The sequence below is a fragment of the Sturnira hondurensis genome, unplaced genomic scaffold, assembly GCF_014824575.4.
Source record: "Sturnira hondurensis isolate 20B ecotype Veracruz unplaced genomic scaffold, ASM1482457v3 Scaffold0000167, whole genome shotgun sequence".
Taxonomy (NCBI): Eukaryota; Metazoa; Chordata; class Mammalia; order Chiroptera; family Phyllostomidae; genus Sturnira; species Sturnira hondurensis.
The window spans coordinates 5,347,638-5,364,990 of NW_028072798.1; the positions used below are offsets into that span (position 1 = coordinate 5,347,638).

The 17,353-nt window shown below is 49.3% G+C and overlaps 1 protein-coding gene across 2 annotated transcripts in view; it reads left to right on the forward strand.

Moving 5' to 3' along the window:
- The window catches only part of ZDHHC14 (zDHHC palmitoyltransferase 14), a 224,135-nt gene that overhangs the window by 117,034 nt on the left and 89,748 nt on the right, over nucleotides 1-17,353 (forward strand). For both annotated transcript variants that reach the window (XM_037054696.1, XM_037054760.1), the window contains exon 2: nucleotides 9,931-10,091. In XM_037054696.1, the coding sequence (XP_036910591.1) occupies nucleotides 9,931-10,091 (161 nt within the window). The remainder of the gene's footprint in view (nucleotides 1-9,930; nucleotides 10,092-17,353) is intronic.

Here is a 17,353-nt window from a genome sequence, read left to right on the forward strand (position 1 = left end):
GGAGAGTTTCAGCCTCTCCCTGCCATCTCCCGGTCTACTGCCTGCTACCTGTGGTCGTGTGATCGTACGTGAAACACCGTGGGACCACATCTGTGTGTTCAGCAAGGCTGGACTTGCCGCTGCAGCTGTCTGTTCTGATCTGGCCTTCTAGGGGCTGGATAATTGCCTGGTGGGGTCCTCCCCGGCCTCCAGGGAGAGGAGTGCCTTCGGCGTTTTGTAGGTCAAGGGCACTAGAGGAAGGACAGTAGCTGTAATACCATGGGCAGTGTCCTGGGTAGGGGAAAAGGAGTCATCTGTTTATAAATACTGAGAAGGGAAAAATAAATCAGCAGCCCTCCCCGGCAACCCAGTGTCCAGAAACTCTTGGAGGACTTAACTGAGTTTGCTTTCATCTCAAATACTAGCTCCTAAGGCTGTCTTCACCCAGTGGCCCCCGGCGAGGTGCCAGAGGCTTCGTGGGCTCATCAACCTGCTTGCTTGGTTTTGTTTTTATTTCTCTCTTTTTGGGAGATAGAACATTATCATCTTAGATACCTGTGTAGTCTTTCTCTCCTGTGGTTATAGGCATCGTATTTCCATTTTACGTAAGTACCATGTACTGTTTTCCAAGTTACTGTGCCTCTGCCATTAACACCATGTTGTTTCGTGAGTTTACGACTGCACAGCCTTACTCTGCAAACTCGTGTGCGTCTCTGCCCAAACCATTGGCTATTCCATCTCACGTTTATTCTGTATTGTTGATTCTAAGTCTGTGATGATGGGTTTGCTGAAAACAAAATCTCCAATTCCTTTTTGATCTTAGGAAAATATCACGAAGAGAAATTTACTCGGTAATTCTTTGTCCTTTGCAAAAGGAAGAAAGAAGCCTAATTGCCCCCTATTCCCTATGCCTGGGGGACACTAGGCTGAGGGGCACCAGGGCAGAATGGAAGAGTGCTCTTGGCACCAGCCGGGAGTGCACAGAACAAGTGTTTGCTCCTTCCCACCCATGGCTGCTTTACATTTTTCAGTTGCATGACGGTCCGCACTGTCCATCATCCTACAGTCCCCACACACAGCGTGGACCCTGACCTCTCAGGCCTGCTCTCTGGTGACTTTATTACATTCAATGTAGCGAGGAGTTCTCCGGGGCCTGCTCTGCAGCAGGAAGTGCCTGGGGGGGGCTGGGGATGCAGCAGGGACTAAACAACCTGCAGAGACTCCTCTCTGGATGGTGGCATCCAGTCTCAGTGTGTCTGATAAGACTGTCCTACCACTCATCCGTCAACCATTGCAGGCCTGGAAACAGTAAATACAGGGGAGGCTTTTGTGTCCTTGCCAATGTCCTTCCTCTTCGCTGGTATAATCACTGTGTATTTACTTGTTTTTGTTATTGAGTTGTATGATCATACTACCCAAAGCAGTTTACAGATTCAGCGCAATTCTTATCTAAATACCAATGTCATTTTTCTCAGAACTCGAACAAATAATCTTAAATTTTCTATAAAAACACAGAAGATGCCTGAATAGCCAAAGCAGTCTCGGAAGAAGAATAAAGTTGTGTTGTAGAATTGGGCATCTGAAACCTGTATAATTTTGTGAACCAGGAAATTCAATAAAAAGGAGAAAAGAACAATATTGGAGGTATCATGCTCCCTGATCTCAAACTCTATGGCAAAGCTACCATAATCAAAACAGTATGGTACTGGCCCCCAAACAGACACAGATCAATGAAACAGAATAGAGGCCTCAGAAACAAATCTTCATTTACACAGTCAGTTAATCTATGACAAAGGAGATAAAAATATACACAGGAGTAATGACAGTCTCTTCAACAAGTGGTGAGAAAAATGGACAAATACATGCAAAAAAACCAAAACAAAACCGAACCATCCTCTTACGCCATATACAAAAATAAACTCAAAATGAGTTGCAGACTTACATGTAAGGCTTGCAACCATAAAGCTCCTAGAAGAAAGCATAAGAAGTAAACTATCTAACATCAGTCTGAGTAATATCTTTTTGGACACATCTCCTCCAGCAAGGAAAACAAAAGAAAAAATAAACATGTGGGACTACGTCAAACTAAAAAGCTTCTACACAGCGGAGGGAACCATCAACAAAACAAAAGGGCAGTCTACTGACTGGGGGAATCGGTTCACAAGTCATACACCCGGTCAGGGGTTGGTGTCCACACTGTACACGGAACTCATACAATTCAACAACAAAGAGCTCGTTTTAAGGCAGAGAAACGCACCTATCTGGTGGTCTGGGGGCCCCAGGGTTACAATAATGACACTGACTTTGTCACACAGGTGCTCTATAGGCTTCAGGCAAGACATTCGGAGATATCTCTATGTTCGGAGATATCTCTATGGAACGTAGGCATCTAGCTGGGTGGGGGGGGGGGCCGCAGGGAGAAGCCAGATTCCTCAGAGTGGTTCTCTCCTTGGCAGGGTGGCCTTCTCCTGCCTTCTGCCCTGAGTGAGCCTAAAACTACAGTTGTCAGATGAGAGAGTAGACGGAGATTGTTGTAAAAATGCCCCTGTGCAGGTTTCGGTGGTGTGGTGTCTTTATAATTCTGCAGTTATAAGGGGCTTTCTCCTCTCACCCACCCTTCCCTCTGCACTTGAGTTATTCCTTCCAGTTTTATCTCGCTATATTCCCCCCTTTGGTCCCTGGGCCTATTTATTTAGATTCGCTCCTTCCATATAATATCGTTAGATTCATCATTCTGTGTAAGGGGCTGTGCAAACACTGGGTGCTGTCAGGGGGTGTTTTTCGGGGGTGGCACCCTTAGGAGTTTTATGAAATCACCTATTGAGGACTTTTCCCCCATTCTAGCGTTGTGAGTGGATGTTATTTCTGAAATCTCCCTTTCCCTCTATTTTTCATCAAGTCACGTGCTTATCTTTGCCCTGTAATGCTACATCTCTAAGTATGTGATTAAGGAACAAATCATAAAGTTAATGATGCTCCGTCCTTGCCTATAAATGGAAAGTGCATTTATTTTACAGTGACTCAGAAAGGGAAAAGGATCGTTTTTATTGCAGCCCTACACCCTCCTTTCTTCACAAAGCGACTCTGTTATTATTTCAGACGTGTGAGTCAGTGGCCCAGATTATTTATGACTGTTGGCCTTAACTATTCATTGTGGAAATGCGTGGCAGTGACGACTCTGAGATTTGACATGATGGATGGACCTGGTGATCTCCGAGACACAGAAACGCTCCGGGAGCGCAGCGTCCACGAAGAAGGGCCACTTCCCCTTCCTGCACGAACTGCAGCCGCCGCCTGGCCCTGCCGTGTCCAGAACAGCACTCGTGCGCTTGTGCTTCCGCACGCACAGGGCGGAACAGAGGTGTCCGACCTTGGCCATGTGGTGGTTACCATCCTGAGCGACAGTTAACGGTATTTTTTTGGATGTGCCTCCGTAGGCAGGCAAAATATTAACCGATGACTCAAACTGTTTTGATATGGAAATAGATTCTCCACTTTTTGTTCCAAAGGCCACTTGGATTTAATGTTTCTGCTACATCTTGTTAATAGTGTTTTGTTTTTGTTTTTCAGTAAAGCTAATCTTCCCCCAAAAGAATGTCCTGTGGAAAAACAGAGGCCAAGCTGCCCGATAATGAAATCCAGGCTTCCTATCTGAAATGTTTAAGACATTTAGTCCCAGGATTTTTGTCCAAGGAGCCAGTTTCATGTCAGATCACAGTGTGTGCAATGGTAGTCGTTCTCTAATATGAATGCAGAGTTACTGGTATCTGTTTGGTGGTAACATGGTTTTGCCACAGTTAATGACGAAACACGCTGGCTGCATGGCCTCAGGTAGTAGAGCGCCCAGGAAACAACCTCGCGTGTAAAAATCAAAGCACAAATCACTGTTTCCTAAAGGCTGAGCAGACTGTCGCTGGGATGGAAAGCGCCCCCTGCAGTCTGTGGCGGGGCCGCACTGTCTCCTTAGAACCTGGAAGGCCCTGTCCTCACCTCCAAGGCACCATGAGTTAAGGGCTTGTAACAGGCATCTAGGCAGTCCTATCGAAGTCATGCAGCTTGCAGAGATGGGCGTGACCGTCCCCAAGGCTTTTCTTCTCATGAGCATTTGTTTGGTCTGATGCCATGACAGCTCATTCCTTTCACGTTATGAAGATGCATGCTCTCAGGTTCTTGCGTGTTTCCTCCCATCACTTCGTGGAGACCTAAGACGCTCCCCACCTGTTTCAGGCGTGGCCCTGGGCTGTATGTAGGTCACAGTTCTTCAGACAGAAAGAGGGCTCCAGTGGGTAGTGGTAGCTTTGGCAGCTGCATCATCCTCTCGTGGTGGGGTGCAGCCCCTTAGGGAAGGAGTGCCCTTCGTTACAGATGGCACTTGAAGGGGCGATCCCAGCACAGAGATGGGAAGGAGCCGTGTGCAGTGTCAGAACTCGGGCTTAGCATTTCCTTCGCTCCTCCTCGAAGTGCTCTAGGTTCGAGGCCCTGCCAGTGGAGGTGGGTTGGTGGGGATGTCCCACTCATCTCGCCTCCTTCAGAGGTCTAGTGAGCTGTCGTGGGCAGGGTCCGCCTAGTCTTTACCAGAAGGATGGCAGACACCCTCTTTTTCTGAGCAGCAGCTGGAAAGGGTCTGGGTAGCACTAATCTCACGGTTCGCTTAGAGGCATCCATCCATTCTGCTGCTTTTATGCAGAGCATTGTCCAGGATTTCAAGGAGAAACTAACTTGGTTCTTTATCACACCGAAACTCCTGGGATAGGGGACTGTCACAAAGCACCTCAGATTGTACGAAGTTGTACCAACATCGGGTGTTTCATAGGCTAGAACTTGAGCATGCAGATGGGTTAGAGGTTCTAGTTAGTGCTAGGGAATGTGTTCATTGGCACACTCAACTTGGAACCAGGGAGGGTCCACGCCTCCTGCACTCAGGTGTGGATGCCTCCTGGACAGGGCAGGTCCTTGGCACCTGTTTGAAGAAAGTCACAGACCCAGAAAGTTGAGAAGACAGAGAAGTGAGTTCTAGACACACCACCAGCGTTGCTGATGTTGAGGGTTTGGCTGATTGGAATTTCCCCTTTTCCGTGTGACAGTGAAATTTGCTCAATCGGTGGGTCCCATTCATTGAGTTACTTGGCAGGTGTTTGTAGAACATCTTCCAGGGGCTGTGAAAGATGCACAGGTAGACAGACAGCACCAGGTCGCACCCTGAAGGACCCCACAAATAGCCACAAGCACCACAGGGAGGGGAAAACAAAAACACCGTGTAGGTTCAGACAGGGAAGCCATCACTTCTGCTTGGGGATGAAGCAAGTCTCACAATGTCTTTGTAAGACCTTAGAAGAGGCTTTAAGGAGCTGAGATGGGGTGTGGGGCTTTCCAGACACTAGGGCTGGGTAGGCAGGGACCGTGTGGGGAGGCTGAGGGGTCAGCCTGTCCCCGGGTGCGAGGGAAGGGGAGTAGGGCTGAGAAGAAAGAGAGACCCGTATGTGCAATGGGATGTGGATGCCAGACAAGGTGCTTAAATTTAATTTGGCAGGAAAAGGGGGGGGTCATTGTGGGCTTTTGAGCAGAGATGTGTGGAACAAGTTGGCAGGGTGGTGAGGGCAGATTGAAAAGGGAGCCTGTGGCAGGCACAGGGCTGAGGCGCTGGCTGCTCCAGCTGTCCCCCAGGTGAGAGGAGCCCAGAGCATGTAGTCCAGTTCCCGAGATGCCGGGAGTAGGGACAGAGAGGTGGGAGGGTGAGCCGTGGGCAGGGAGAGGCTGCCCACGCTCTGTATAAGGGGGAGGAGGGCAGCAGTGCACTTGGGTTGGCGGGGTGTGCTTCTGAACTACTTGCGGACTCGGAGAGCCAGACTTAAACATCTGCCAGGCCCCAAGTGCTCAAAGCCACCTGTGACAGAGTAGCCACATCAGCGCTGTGTGGCCCCTTCTATCCCGAGACTCCGGCAGCCGGAAACGGCACTTGGCCAGAGGGGTAGGTGGGGGCGGCTTCACTTGATATTGAGTCTGAACTTGCCACCACTGTCTGGGACTGCTACTCTCTTAGTTGCCTAAGCAAGACTTCTCCATCCGATGCAGCCAAACAATTTCCTGTCACCTCCGTCTCACAACTAGAAAAGTCCCAGACCCACTGGAGCTTTTGCACAGGGGCAGGAACAGGACCAGGTGTAAAGGGGAGGCTGGGAACATCGAATTTCAGGCTCCCATGGGATTCCTCCACGCTGGATGACCAGCGTCAGAGCGAGAAGATGCCCCGGCAGGGAGTGGCTATTCCCTCATCACCGAGACCCTTCCTCTCTTCCCAGAAGGGCTGAGAAAATTAATAGGCACTCATGTGCAAACAACTTACAGCACAGTGCAGGGTCCCTGTGGGGGAGCCTGTTCCGGGGAACACAGACCTTGGGTTAAAGACATCGATCTCCAATTTTTAACATCAGACATTAGCGAGGGCAGCGCACGCACGTCCTCGTGGGAGGTGGGAAGAGGGTGCAGAGGAGACAGCGAGGACTCTAGTGCTGTTGACCTGGGGAGGTTGGTACCCCCCGCCCCCCACCCCCATGCAGTGCACTCAGGTCAAGAAGAAAGGGTTTAGGACCTGGTTTCCTCAGTACCTTGTCTATGGAAGCAAAATTTGAGGTCAACCAAGTTCCATTTCAGACCCAAAAGGGAAAAACAAACACCAAAACCTAACATCTATGAAACCACCTTCCCAGTCCTTGGAGAAGCCACAGGGCACTAAATAAATCACAGCTCAAGCACCCTGGGTGGGTCACGCCCTGCTGGCTGGTCTGTCCCTATCACGCGGTGCAGCTGTGCCCCGGGTGCTGTCACAGAACAACTGTACCAATTGTTTCTTATTCAACCTCATTCCTAACAATAAAGAGGAAGAACATTGGCCTGTTTTATTCTCTTCCATTGTTCAAACAGGCATTCATTCTTCTGTTGATTTCTGAATTTTAATTCTGGAAAATTCTCTTCTACACAATCAATCATTTCCCTAGTCATTTATAGAAAAAAAAGAGAAAAGGCCACATAGAGTAAATTCTTTCAGAGTCAAAAAAACATTTTAGGGCTAATGTATATGAATTGAAATCTAGTGGCACCAGGGTCAATTTTATGCCTTCAGTGGGTCTCTGTTCCTTTCTGATTGTGACACATTTTTAAGGCTTCACACAGGGTAGGATCGCTTTTCATCTGACAGCAAGACTATCAAAGATAATGTCATATTGTATGACACAGATGCTTTTTAATGATCTTCTAGAGTCTGAATTTTTTTCAGACTCTAGATATTAACGCCAGGCCGCTATCACAGAGATTTAGTTAATCAATAGGCCTGAAGTGATCGATCTGGAACAGCTGCTTGTCATAGAGGCTCCGCGTTGCAGTCCCGAGGTGCCCCACCGAACACCATAGGCGCGCCCTGAAAAGGTGTGTGTCTGTAGCCCGCTGCCCTGCACTGTACCTCACAGGCTGTTTTGGATCCAGAGTTCACTGCAGTGTAAGTGTGATTCTTACTGTCACTTTCTATTGAATTTCTAAAGGGAAGGTGGTCATTTCCTGACCAGTCTTTTATTCTCTGCATGTCTCAAGATGAAGTACAAGTTCTGCCCTAGGCCACGTCCTTCAAAATCTTCTCTCTCATTGCCAGGACTCATAGAAGTGGGAAAATATTCCCTTTACAAGCCCAGGAGCAAATCACACCAGTGTGATTTGCCAGTTCTTTAAACGCTTATTCACCTTGAAGCTTCTCAGTGCCTAGAATCATAAAATCAAATTTTTAAGAAAGGCTGGAAGCCCCATCTTTCTAAAGGGTATTAATTTTTATGTTCGTATTTGCCTGAAACACTCAAGGAAAAGCAATGATACTCTGTTACACAGAGCAAACTTTTTGGATCTGAAGAGTTCTTTTCACAAGGTAAGTGGCTACTTTTGCAAAGGGGATCTCTGTAGGTCAGACGCTCATGTACCTGTATTTTTCCATCACAACTTCTTTATATCTTCTTGCTGTCTTTGCCAAATTCACTTTCCTACAAGACCCTCTGAGGATGTTAAAATTCTCTTCTACACAATCAATCATTTCCCTAATCAATTAGGGAAAGATCCTTTCCCAGGATCTTAATTGTCTGGGAGCGTGGGCGGGTCATACTGTTGCAGGAATGGCAATTGGCGGTTTTTTCTGCTTTCCCGTGAATCTGGTGAAGAGTAGTCATAACTGGCAGTCCAGCCAGAGTGTGATGTGGTGCTGTTTTGTGTGTGTGTTTGGTTCATTTCTGCAGGTGGTTGGTATGGGAGACAGGGAAGCGATATTAGAAATGCCACCCCTCAGCCCTGGCTGGTGTAGCTCAGTGGATTGAGCACGGGCCTGTGAACCAGAGTATCGCGGTTGGATTCCCAGTCAGGGCACATGCCTGGGTTGCAGGCCAGTTCCCAGTGAGGGACTCACGGGAGGCAACCATACATTGATACTTCTCTCCTTCCCTTCCCATCTAAAGATAAATAAATAAAATGTTAAAAAAAAAGAATGAAATGCCACCCCTCTTCTTCTGTCTGAATCACATGAGTCTTCCGGAGGCCGTCTGCCTGGCAGGAAACCCCGCCTGGTCGAGTTGGGGCTCACCCTCCACCTTCTTAAACTTCTGGGGAGTCTCTGGATTTCTTCAGAGCAGGGAACTCAGGAAAGGCCTCTGGTCTTCAGCTCCCAGCGAGCCCCCTTGCCTCTTTTTAAGATTGGTGTTCTAACACGCCAGTTCCTGGCCTCGGTAAAGGTGACCATGGTCTGTGGTTCTCATGGCCGGGACGTTCCCTTGCCATCCCATCAGAAGCCTCACCGCCCCCCCCCATGCAGAGGGGTGGGGTGCGGCCCCCAGTACCCCCACGGCCGAGCCCCATCACCTCTTTGCCTTGAGCAAAACTTTCCGAGCCTGCCTTCTCTAGCCCTGTTTGGTCTTCAGTGTCTGGGACAGTGTCACTGACGTGGTGGGCGGTCTGGGGGGCACGTTCCACTCTGGATGTTACCATTCTGTGGTTCTGCAGTGCATGCCTCGAGGCTCATGGTGTTGCCTAGTGTGGTGACGATAGACCGACCGTGGTCATTGCAGATCCCACCCTTCACTCAGCTCCAGGCTTTGAGCTCATTCCCGCTCGGCTTCTCGCCCCCTTGTCCCCTCTGTGGCATCAAGGAGCAGTGACAGCAGGCCAGGGTGTGGCGCTTGAAGTCGCCCTGTCCCCTGGGTCCCCGGGGCCCCGCTGGCATAGACTGTGGTCTGTCCCCAGGGCCCCTCTCCGTGACAGTCGGGCTGCATGTCGGCTCACGGGCCAGGATCTGCCAGGGGAGCCCGGACACCTTCCTGAGGGGCGTGAGATTAGATCATCCCAGCCACCGAAGCCCTTTGAATCCTTTTTGGAAACTTGCCTGCAAGTGCATTTCCATAACCCATTAACCTCTTTTGAACAGAGTAGCTCCAAAATGTTGAAAAATGGTTTTGAGCCTTTGGAGGGTGAATTCGCAGTTCTTGGCACTTCGTGCCCAAAGAGGTTCGACCCGCTCTGAGCTGGTGTCTTCTTCTGCTCTGCACATGCAGGGCCAGGCAGGAGGGTCACACAGATTCACGAGCCATGTCTGCCGTGCAGAGGGTGCAGGCGCTGGACCCCGACACTGATCGTACAGGTGGGGGGCATGATTCTTCCACCAGTGTCCTGGCAGGGTGGCGCTGCAGCAGCCGAGGGCCTGGGTTGTCGTGACCAGGAAGGGGGCATGGAATTGTCCATAGGAGAGGATGGCGGGCCTCCCCAGAGGTAAATGCTTATTAGCATAGATGAATTTTTAATGGAAATTAATTTCACTTCTCCAAAGTAACCCTTAGCTCCCTGGAAAATGTAGTCTGCTTACTGTTGATGACTGACATTATCTTTCCTCTCTTTTTCCCCTCCCCTCCTGCCTGCCCAACCTGTTGGCAGCTGCCCGTATCTAGCGGTGAAAATCACCCCTGCCATTCCTGTGGTTGGTGGCATTCTGTTCTTCTTTGTGATGGGGACCCTGCTTCGCACCAGCTTCAGTGACCCTGGAGTCCTCCCGCGAGCCACGCCTGATGAAGCTGCCGACCTGGAAAGGCAAATAGGTAACGCCGAAAGTCTGCCCTTAGCCTCTGACCCCTCCCCACCTGTGTTCAGCCCGAGTGTGGAGGCCAGGCTGAGGTGCCCGTGCCAGAGGGGCAGGGCGCTGGACGGTGACGAGGAACCGGGGCCGAGTCCCCGAAGGCTCCCTTCCCTCTGCCGCAGGAGGAGCTGAGTAGGAGGTGGGATGTAAAGCAGCCAGAGGTAAGGCCCAGGGCTGGCACACCGGAGGCGGGCATGTGGTGCCATCAGCCAGGGCATGGCCGCTGAGCTCTGCTTCCTGACGTTTTTGTGAAACCCAAGTGTCCCAGTCAGGCGTGAAGGTCAGTGGTTACCAGTGCCTGCTCTCCTTCCCTTTTGTAACCTCCGTAGCCTCATTCTGGTCTTCGTAGTATGAATCCAGGAAGGCTACAGCTAAGGCGACTGTCTTATTTATGCAGCCTGGGATCCAGAATTTCTTTATCATGCATAACAGAGATACATACTTGTGATATATACTGAAATGAAATGAAAAAGAAAGCTTTGTCTTGCCCCCAATACTGTGCATTTGTGAATGCGTAGCTTTGGTGTGGCACATGGATAATCTGACCAGAGTGGTGGAGGGGCCAGGTTGAGCATGAGAGGTCGATGACGGAGACGGTCCTCTCCCTATTCCCCCAGGGCCCTGGGCTTCCTTGCCTAGCCTCGCTCAGCTGAAAGATCCCTGTGTGCACAGGGTAAGGAGGTACCAGTGTGGCCTTAGATGACAGTGTCTGCTCTGGTCGGCCCTCCCCACGCACTGAAGCACAGCTGTGACCTCCCCTGAGCACCTACCTCCATCCTTTGTCCCTGTCTCATGGGAGGGGAGCAGTGATAGAGTTGATAGTGGGAACGTGTGGTGGGTTGTCAGATGGGCAGCAGCCTTCCTGTGCCCTGAGGTATGGAAGAAGAGGAAGAAAGATCTCTTTCTACCGCTGGGGAGACATCTCTTTCTTAGTCATTGCATCTTGGGATTTCAAGATGGGGTATTAATTCATCATTTATGGCCTTACATATATAGCATGTTCATAATTTGTAAAAGCGATCACTGAACTTGATCACTTCCAAGCAAGTTTGTGGGGAAGAGGTTCAACGGGAGAAAGTGGCAGTGTCAGAGCCTGGATCCCAGGTTTCCTACGTCTTAGTCCTCGTTCTTTCCAGGTTGTCTTGTCAGAGCGGAGAGAGGGCGAGCAGGCCCAGTGCATCCTTCCCGGAACAGAACTAGACCTGTAGTCACTGCCTTGTCGGTGTCCACGTCACATTAGTGTGCATTCAGCAGCTCGATAATCCTCCACCTGAGGAGTGTGGCATGCACGCAGAGCCCAGCCCCCACACCGGTCACAGCCCCATCCTATTGTGATCCTGTTCTCTATGTCACCTCCCCAGTAGTGTGCGGAACCTCTGCTGAGTCAGCAAGAGTAGGACCCAGCGGTCTGCCTGCCTTGCAGAAAGGTGGGAAAGTGCCCCTGGGTCCTCTGGTAGAAATACAGGCTCCAAGAGGCAGTTTCCATCCACCCTTATTAATACCGAGGCTGGTGGGGAGTTCACTAAAGCACATTAAAATATATATATATATTGCACACAGTGGATAACCTCAGAGCAGTATTTTTCAAGGTACCTATTTTTTCTATAACCAGCATTGCCCTTGTGCCCCCCAGAGAGAGAACTAGAGGGTGTGAAGGATGAAACCCAGCTGCTGTTGCCTGCCAAGGAGAAGGGCGGGGCTTCAGAGACAGGACTTGGGCGTGGCAGAAATGACCAGCCCAACACATCCTCTCCCCAAGGGGTGGGTAATGACAACGCTGACAAAAATAGTCAGAGCCAGTCGTGTCACGGATTTGGAATGGGGCCGTACAGAGGAGAGGTTGTTGATGAAAAACTACTGAACTTCAGACGAGAGCAGTGGGCATCTGTGGCGTTCTCCCTGAGGCTGCTCGGTCCCCACCCTGAATTCCAAGGGGAGGGAGTTCTACCCGCAGACCAGCGCCCTCCCCGCCTGAGGGGCTGACTTGCTTTGGAGTGGAGAATGGCAAAAAGCCGTAACTGGAACTCTCACCTCAAAAAACTAGAAAAAGAAGAGCAAGCCAAGCTCAAAGCCAGCAGTGGTAAGGAAGTGTCAGAGATGAGTGTGGAAATCAGTGAGATTAAGTAGAGAAGATCAGTGAGACCAAAACATAGTTCTTTGAGGTCGGCAAAATTGACGAGCCTTAATTATACCATCTCCTCCCTGCCCACACCCATCTGCTTCCCCCACCCACTGAGAGAGAGAGAGAGAGAGAGAGAAATGATAAAAATCAGGAATGAAAGCCGGAATATCACCATCAACCCTACAGAAATTAAAAAAGGATTTTAACTTTATGGCACAAATTAGACAACTTAGATGAATGGACAAATTCTTAGAAAACCACAATGACAAAAAAAAAATAAGACTCAAGAAGAAATAGGAAATCCAAAGAAACCCATAACAAGTAAAGAAAAATGCTTGTCCATTTGTAAAAAGATGAATTTGAATCCTTACCTCATACCACATACAAAATGTAATTTCAGATGGACCAGAGACTGAACTATAAGAGCTAAAACTATAAAACTGCTGGACGCAACACAGGAGAAAGTTTTCATAACCTTGGGCTGGGCATAGAGTTTTTAGATACGATACCAAAAGCACTATCTGTAATAGAAAAATTTCAACAAATTTAATTTAATTTAATTGAAAACCTCAGTCCTTCAAGACAACATTAAGAAAATGAAAAGCCACAGAGTGGGGAAAAATATTTGCAAATTGTTCATCTGGTAAAGCATCTTTTTCTTATCTCTAGAATATATAAAGATCTCTTTCAACTCAATAATAAGGCAACAACCCATCTAAAAATAGATAAAGCTTGCCCCAGCTGGTGTAGCTCAGTGGATTGAGCACGGGCGTGTCAGCTAAGGGATCACAGTTCAATTCCCAGTCAGGGCACATGCCTGGGTTGCAGGCCAGTTGCCAGTAGGGGACACATGAGAAGCAACCATACATTGATATTTCTCTCCCTCTCTCCTTCCCTTCCCCTCTAAAGATAAATGAATAAAATCTTTTATTAAAAAAATAGATAAAGCTTTGAACAGACATTTTATCAAAGAAGATATTTGCTCATCTCCAATAAGCACATAAGGAGATGCTCAGCATCATTGCTATTAGGAAAACGCAAATCATAACCGCAGTGAGATATCACTTCACACCCCCTAGAGTGGCTCTAATCCAAATGACTGACAGAGACAAATGCTGGTGAGCACATGAAGAAATGGGAACCCGCACACCTGACTGGTGGGGGTGGAAAACGGGGCAGCCCCTCTGGAAACCAGTTCCTCAAAATGCCTCCCGAAGTTGAGCACAGAGGTGCCATATGACCCAGCAAGTCCCTTCGTAGGAATAGATCCAAGAGAAATGGAAAAAAGCATCCTCATATGTACATTATACCTAACGGCCTCAAACTGGCCCAGCCCCGGTGTCCGTCAGTGGGGAGACTGGTGAACGATAAACACGAGGCGTATCCTCAGATGATACACCATCAAGCAACAAGAAAGAGCCAAGTGTTGACATTCACTGCAACAGGGGTGGACCTTAAAAATGTCATGCAGAGGGCTAGCGGTCAGAAGACCGCATATTGGGTCTGTGTGATTCTGTTTACATGAAGTGCCCAGAAGGGGCAAGTCTGCAGAGACAGGAAGTGGATCGAGGCTGGCCTGGGCTGGGAGGAGTTGGTGTGGACAGCCACGGTCACGGCAGAGCTCTCCGAAGTCATGAAAGCGCTCTAAAATCAGATCACAGTGATGGTGGTGCAAGCTAATGAGTTACCCAAAACCATGCTACTGCCCACTTACAGTGGGTAACAGTTACGGTGTGCAAGTCACGCCACAGCGCATCTGTTAAAAATGAAAGGGAGGAAGGGAGAGAAGAGGAAGGTGGGCTCCCCACGCTCAAGTTGCATGACCTTGGGCATGTCATTCACTTTCTAAATGCCACCCCCGCCGTGTTCTGATCTGTCAATGGAAACAGTGACACGCATCCTGCAGAGTTCTTGTCAGGGTGAGCTCCATGCAGGGGAGCGTGTTTGGAGGAGGAGTTCTCCTTGCCACCCAGTTCTCTCTCACCTTCCACGAGCACAGGTTCCCATAAAAAGCGGCCTGCAATGTAACAGGCATAAGCGGCAGAGGTGGAACAGAGCGCTCTGATACTTCACACGGAGTCTGCCCTGTTTTTCTCAAATGTGGAGCCTAAGACTGGGTCTCCGTGAAAGCTTAGCACATTTATTTTTATGGGCTGTAACTAAAAAATGAAAAATGAGATTTGGAAACTTCTCATTATTAGGGTTATTAATTCTAATTATCTGTAGTACACCTCTATGTATAGAGGCCCCGTAACAGCCGCTGGAAACCAGCCGCTGGAAACCAGCCGGCTGAGCACCATCATTTGTTAGAGCTCCGGCGAGGACCTGCGCTGCTTCCCACCTGCGGCTTCCCAGAGAGGAGGAGGAGGAGGAGGTGGCGAGCAGGAGACTGTGTCTCGTGCAGTCTGTTGCGAGTCTCTTGAAAGGCCTCTCTTTCTCTGAAGGAACTTTCTCAATAACTTATGTTGCAGCTGAAAAGACAGCAAAGCATGGCAGCGGGGGCCAGGAGGTCTCGCCGGGTTCCCTGGAGTCCGGCTTGGAAACTAGTCTCAGAAAATCAGTTTTTTAAAGTTCGCTCAGGGACAATCAGACACGATGCAGCTGGTTTGGAATCAAAGCATTTTGTTTCAAGTAGGGATAAACCTTTCCAGGGATCAAATCAGGGAGAAGCAGCGGCTTACCTCTGCTTACCACCCCGTGCCTGTGTCCTCTCTTCCCCGCCCCTGGACAGTGCTAAGGAGGCGAGAGCCAGGACATCAGCTTGGGCTGAAAAGTGACCTGGTCTGCCTGTTAAGTTCCGAAAACGAGGCTAGTTATTCCGGAAACTCACTCCTGTGTCCGAGTAACCCTGCTGCCAGCAAGGGCTCTTGCTTGGTGAGGATGGAATCAGATCAAAGGAAGCCAGCTGGCCTTTAAAAAGTCACCTGTGTGAGTAATTATCACCTCCACTCAGCACCCTTTTGCTGCCCCACTAGAACACTACTCTGCTGGACCCAGTGCATGCGTGTGCGCATGTGCGTGTCTCTTCTCTCTCTGTATCGGGCCCTCCGTCTCCTTCTCTCTCTCCCTCTTTGTCCCCCCTCCTCCCTCTTCCCACCTCTCCTCCTCCCCCTCCTTCTTCACTCCTTCACTTCCTCATCTCCTCTTTCCCCTCCCCCCACTTCTCCTTTCCTCTTTCCCCCTCCCTTACTACCCGCTCCCCACTTCTTTGGTCAAATTCTCATCCAGCAGTTTTTCTCATAGTGCACAGAACCAATCACCACTGCCAACCCTAAAGTTTGTCTCACATCATTTCCTACATTGGTCTTCAGACTGCATCTCCTGGGGGCGGGTTTAGGCAGCCTGGAGCAGCAGCCCCTGGATCCGGGGACGCTGGGGCCCTGAGCACCCGTCGGTGCCACCCAGAGCTCTGGGGGAACACGATGGTGGTGTTGCCACCAGTTTGGCTTACTAGATGTTTCCCCCGAAGACACCTTAATTCTGTGTTTCAGACAAGAACTGTTATAATTGCAGTTTTAACGATGCTGATGGATTTTTGTTGAAGAAAATACTTCTTGAGAACACTGTGAAACCAATTTAAGACCTTAATCCATTTTCTCTATTGCAAAGCTAAACAATTTCCCTTTTTTCCATTTGCATTTTTATTTTACTAAAATTATTTTTATTGGAGTAATTTCTTTTTCTGCATAAACTTTATAACTGAGGTTTTTAATTGATCAGTTTTTAAAAAATATCATGAATGTTGCCATTATGAATTTTCTTATAGAACTATTATTTCTATTCAGACAAATTTTTTTCTGGTGATTTTTTTTTTACCATGTATATATTTTAAGCCATTATTGATTTCTTTCTGTGTTGGTTGTTTCTACTGGTAGTATCCACTATAGCATTGCTTTAAGTTTTTATGGTTTCTTTTTTTTTTTTGCCTTGCAATCACTCTGTTGGCTGTGGTCGATCTCTGATTAAATCTTCCATACGCTTTGCAGTCGCTTTGTGTGCTGTATGCTAAATGCCCATACTAAATATACTAAAAAAAAAGAAAGAAAAAATGGTAGGCATCATAGGTGATTACTTCGACTGGTTTTGCCAGTTTTCCTTTCAGAAGGTGGCATTTTCTGACCATTCCCCACAGTTCTCACTTGCATCCCCTACTCACCTCCAAAGTTACCACGCTTCATTCTTTGCGTGGTTTTGGCCGCACTGGTCATTCCGACATCTCAGGACCACTCCGGGAGGCTCCAGCATGCTGGTCAGGGTGGAGTCACAGCCACCCTCACCGGCCTTGCTCCACTGGTGCTCTCAGCCCTGGTCTGCCCAGAGTTACTACAATGCCATGTCATTAGCTTTTAGACATTCTCTTCCAGGCAGCAGCTTAAGCACGTACCTGTGTCTGTGAAAATAAATCACCCCCGTGCTTTTCCTGTAAAGCACTTGGTCTGTGGGTCCACGATGAACAGGTAGAACCACATTCATGGCTGGTTTCCGTGAAGTGCTCCCCTCGCGCCCGGCACCACTGGAACTCTTTCCAGGACGGTTCACCTACAGCTGATGGCACAGCAGCCGCTCGCTGATGTCCAGTCACTGTGGGGGCTCTTGTTTCATTGAGGAGCGAGCCCAGGCTCGGAAAGAAAGGTGATTTCCCAGAGGTCACTGGGCCGGAGCTGGGAGTCCAGTGCAGGTGCATGCTCTGAACCACAGCACGGCACTGCCCCCCATCTGGTTGCCTTGGGGACGCGTCCTGGTTTGCTGGAGCGGGTGGCACTTCTGGTTGCCGCCTGATTGTCAGATTGTCAGCTTGTCATCATCTCCCACCCTCCAGCTCTCCCGTCCCATCTGCTGCCTCTCTCACCATATCCTCGGTGACGAGAAGGACTGGTTCTCAAACCCTGGGCCCAGGTGGGTGGAGAAGGAAGGAGGAGAGGGAAACCCCGGACAGCCTGGCACCTCTCTGGGAGCTGCCTGCAGGTGTGGGCTCTTTGTCCAGTCCGAGTGCCCTCGGTGTCCAGATTTCCTGTGGTGTTTGTGAAGGACCTAAGGAGAGTGGGCAGTGGGGGCATCCCTCTGTGTCTGAAATATCTGCAGGGGGAGACGAAGGCTTTTGA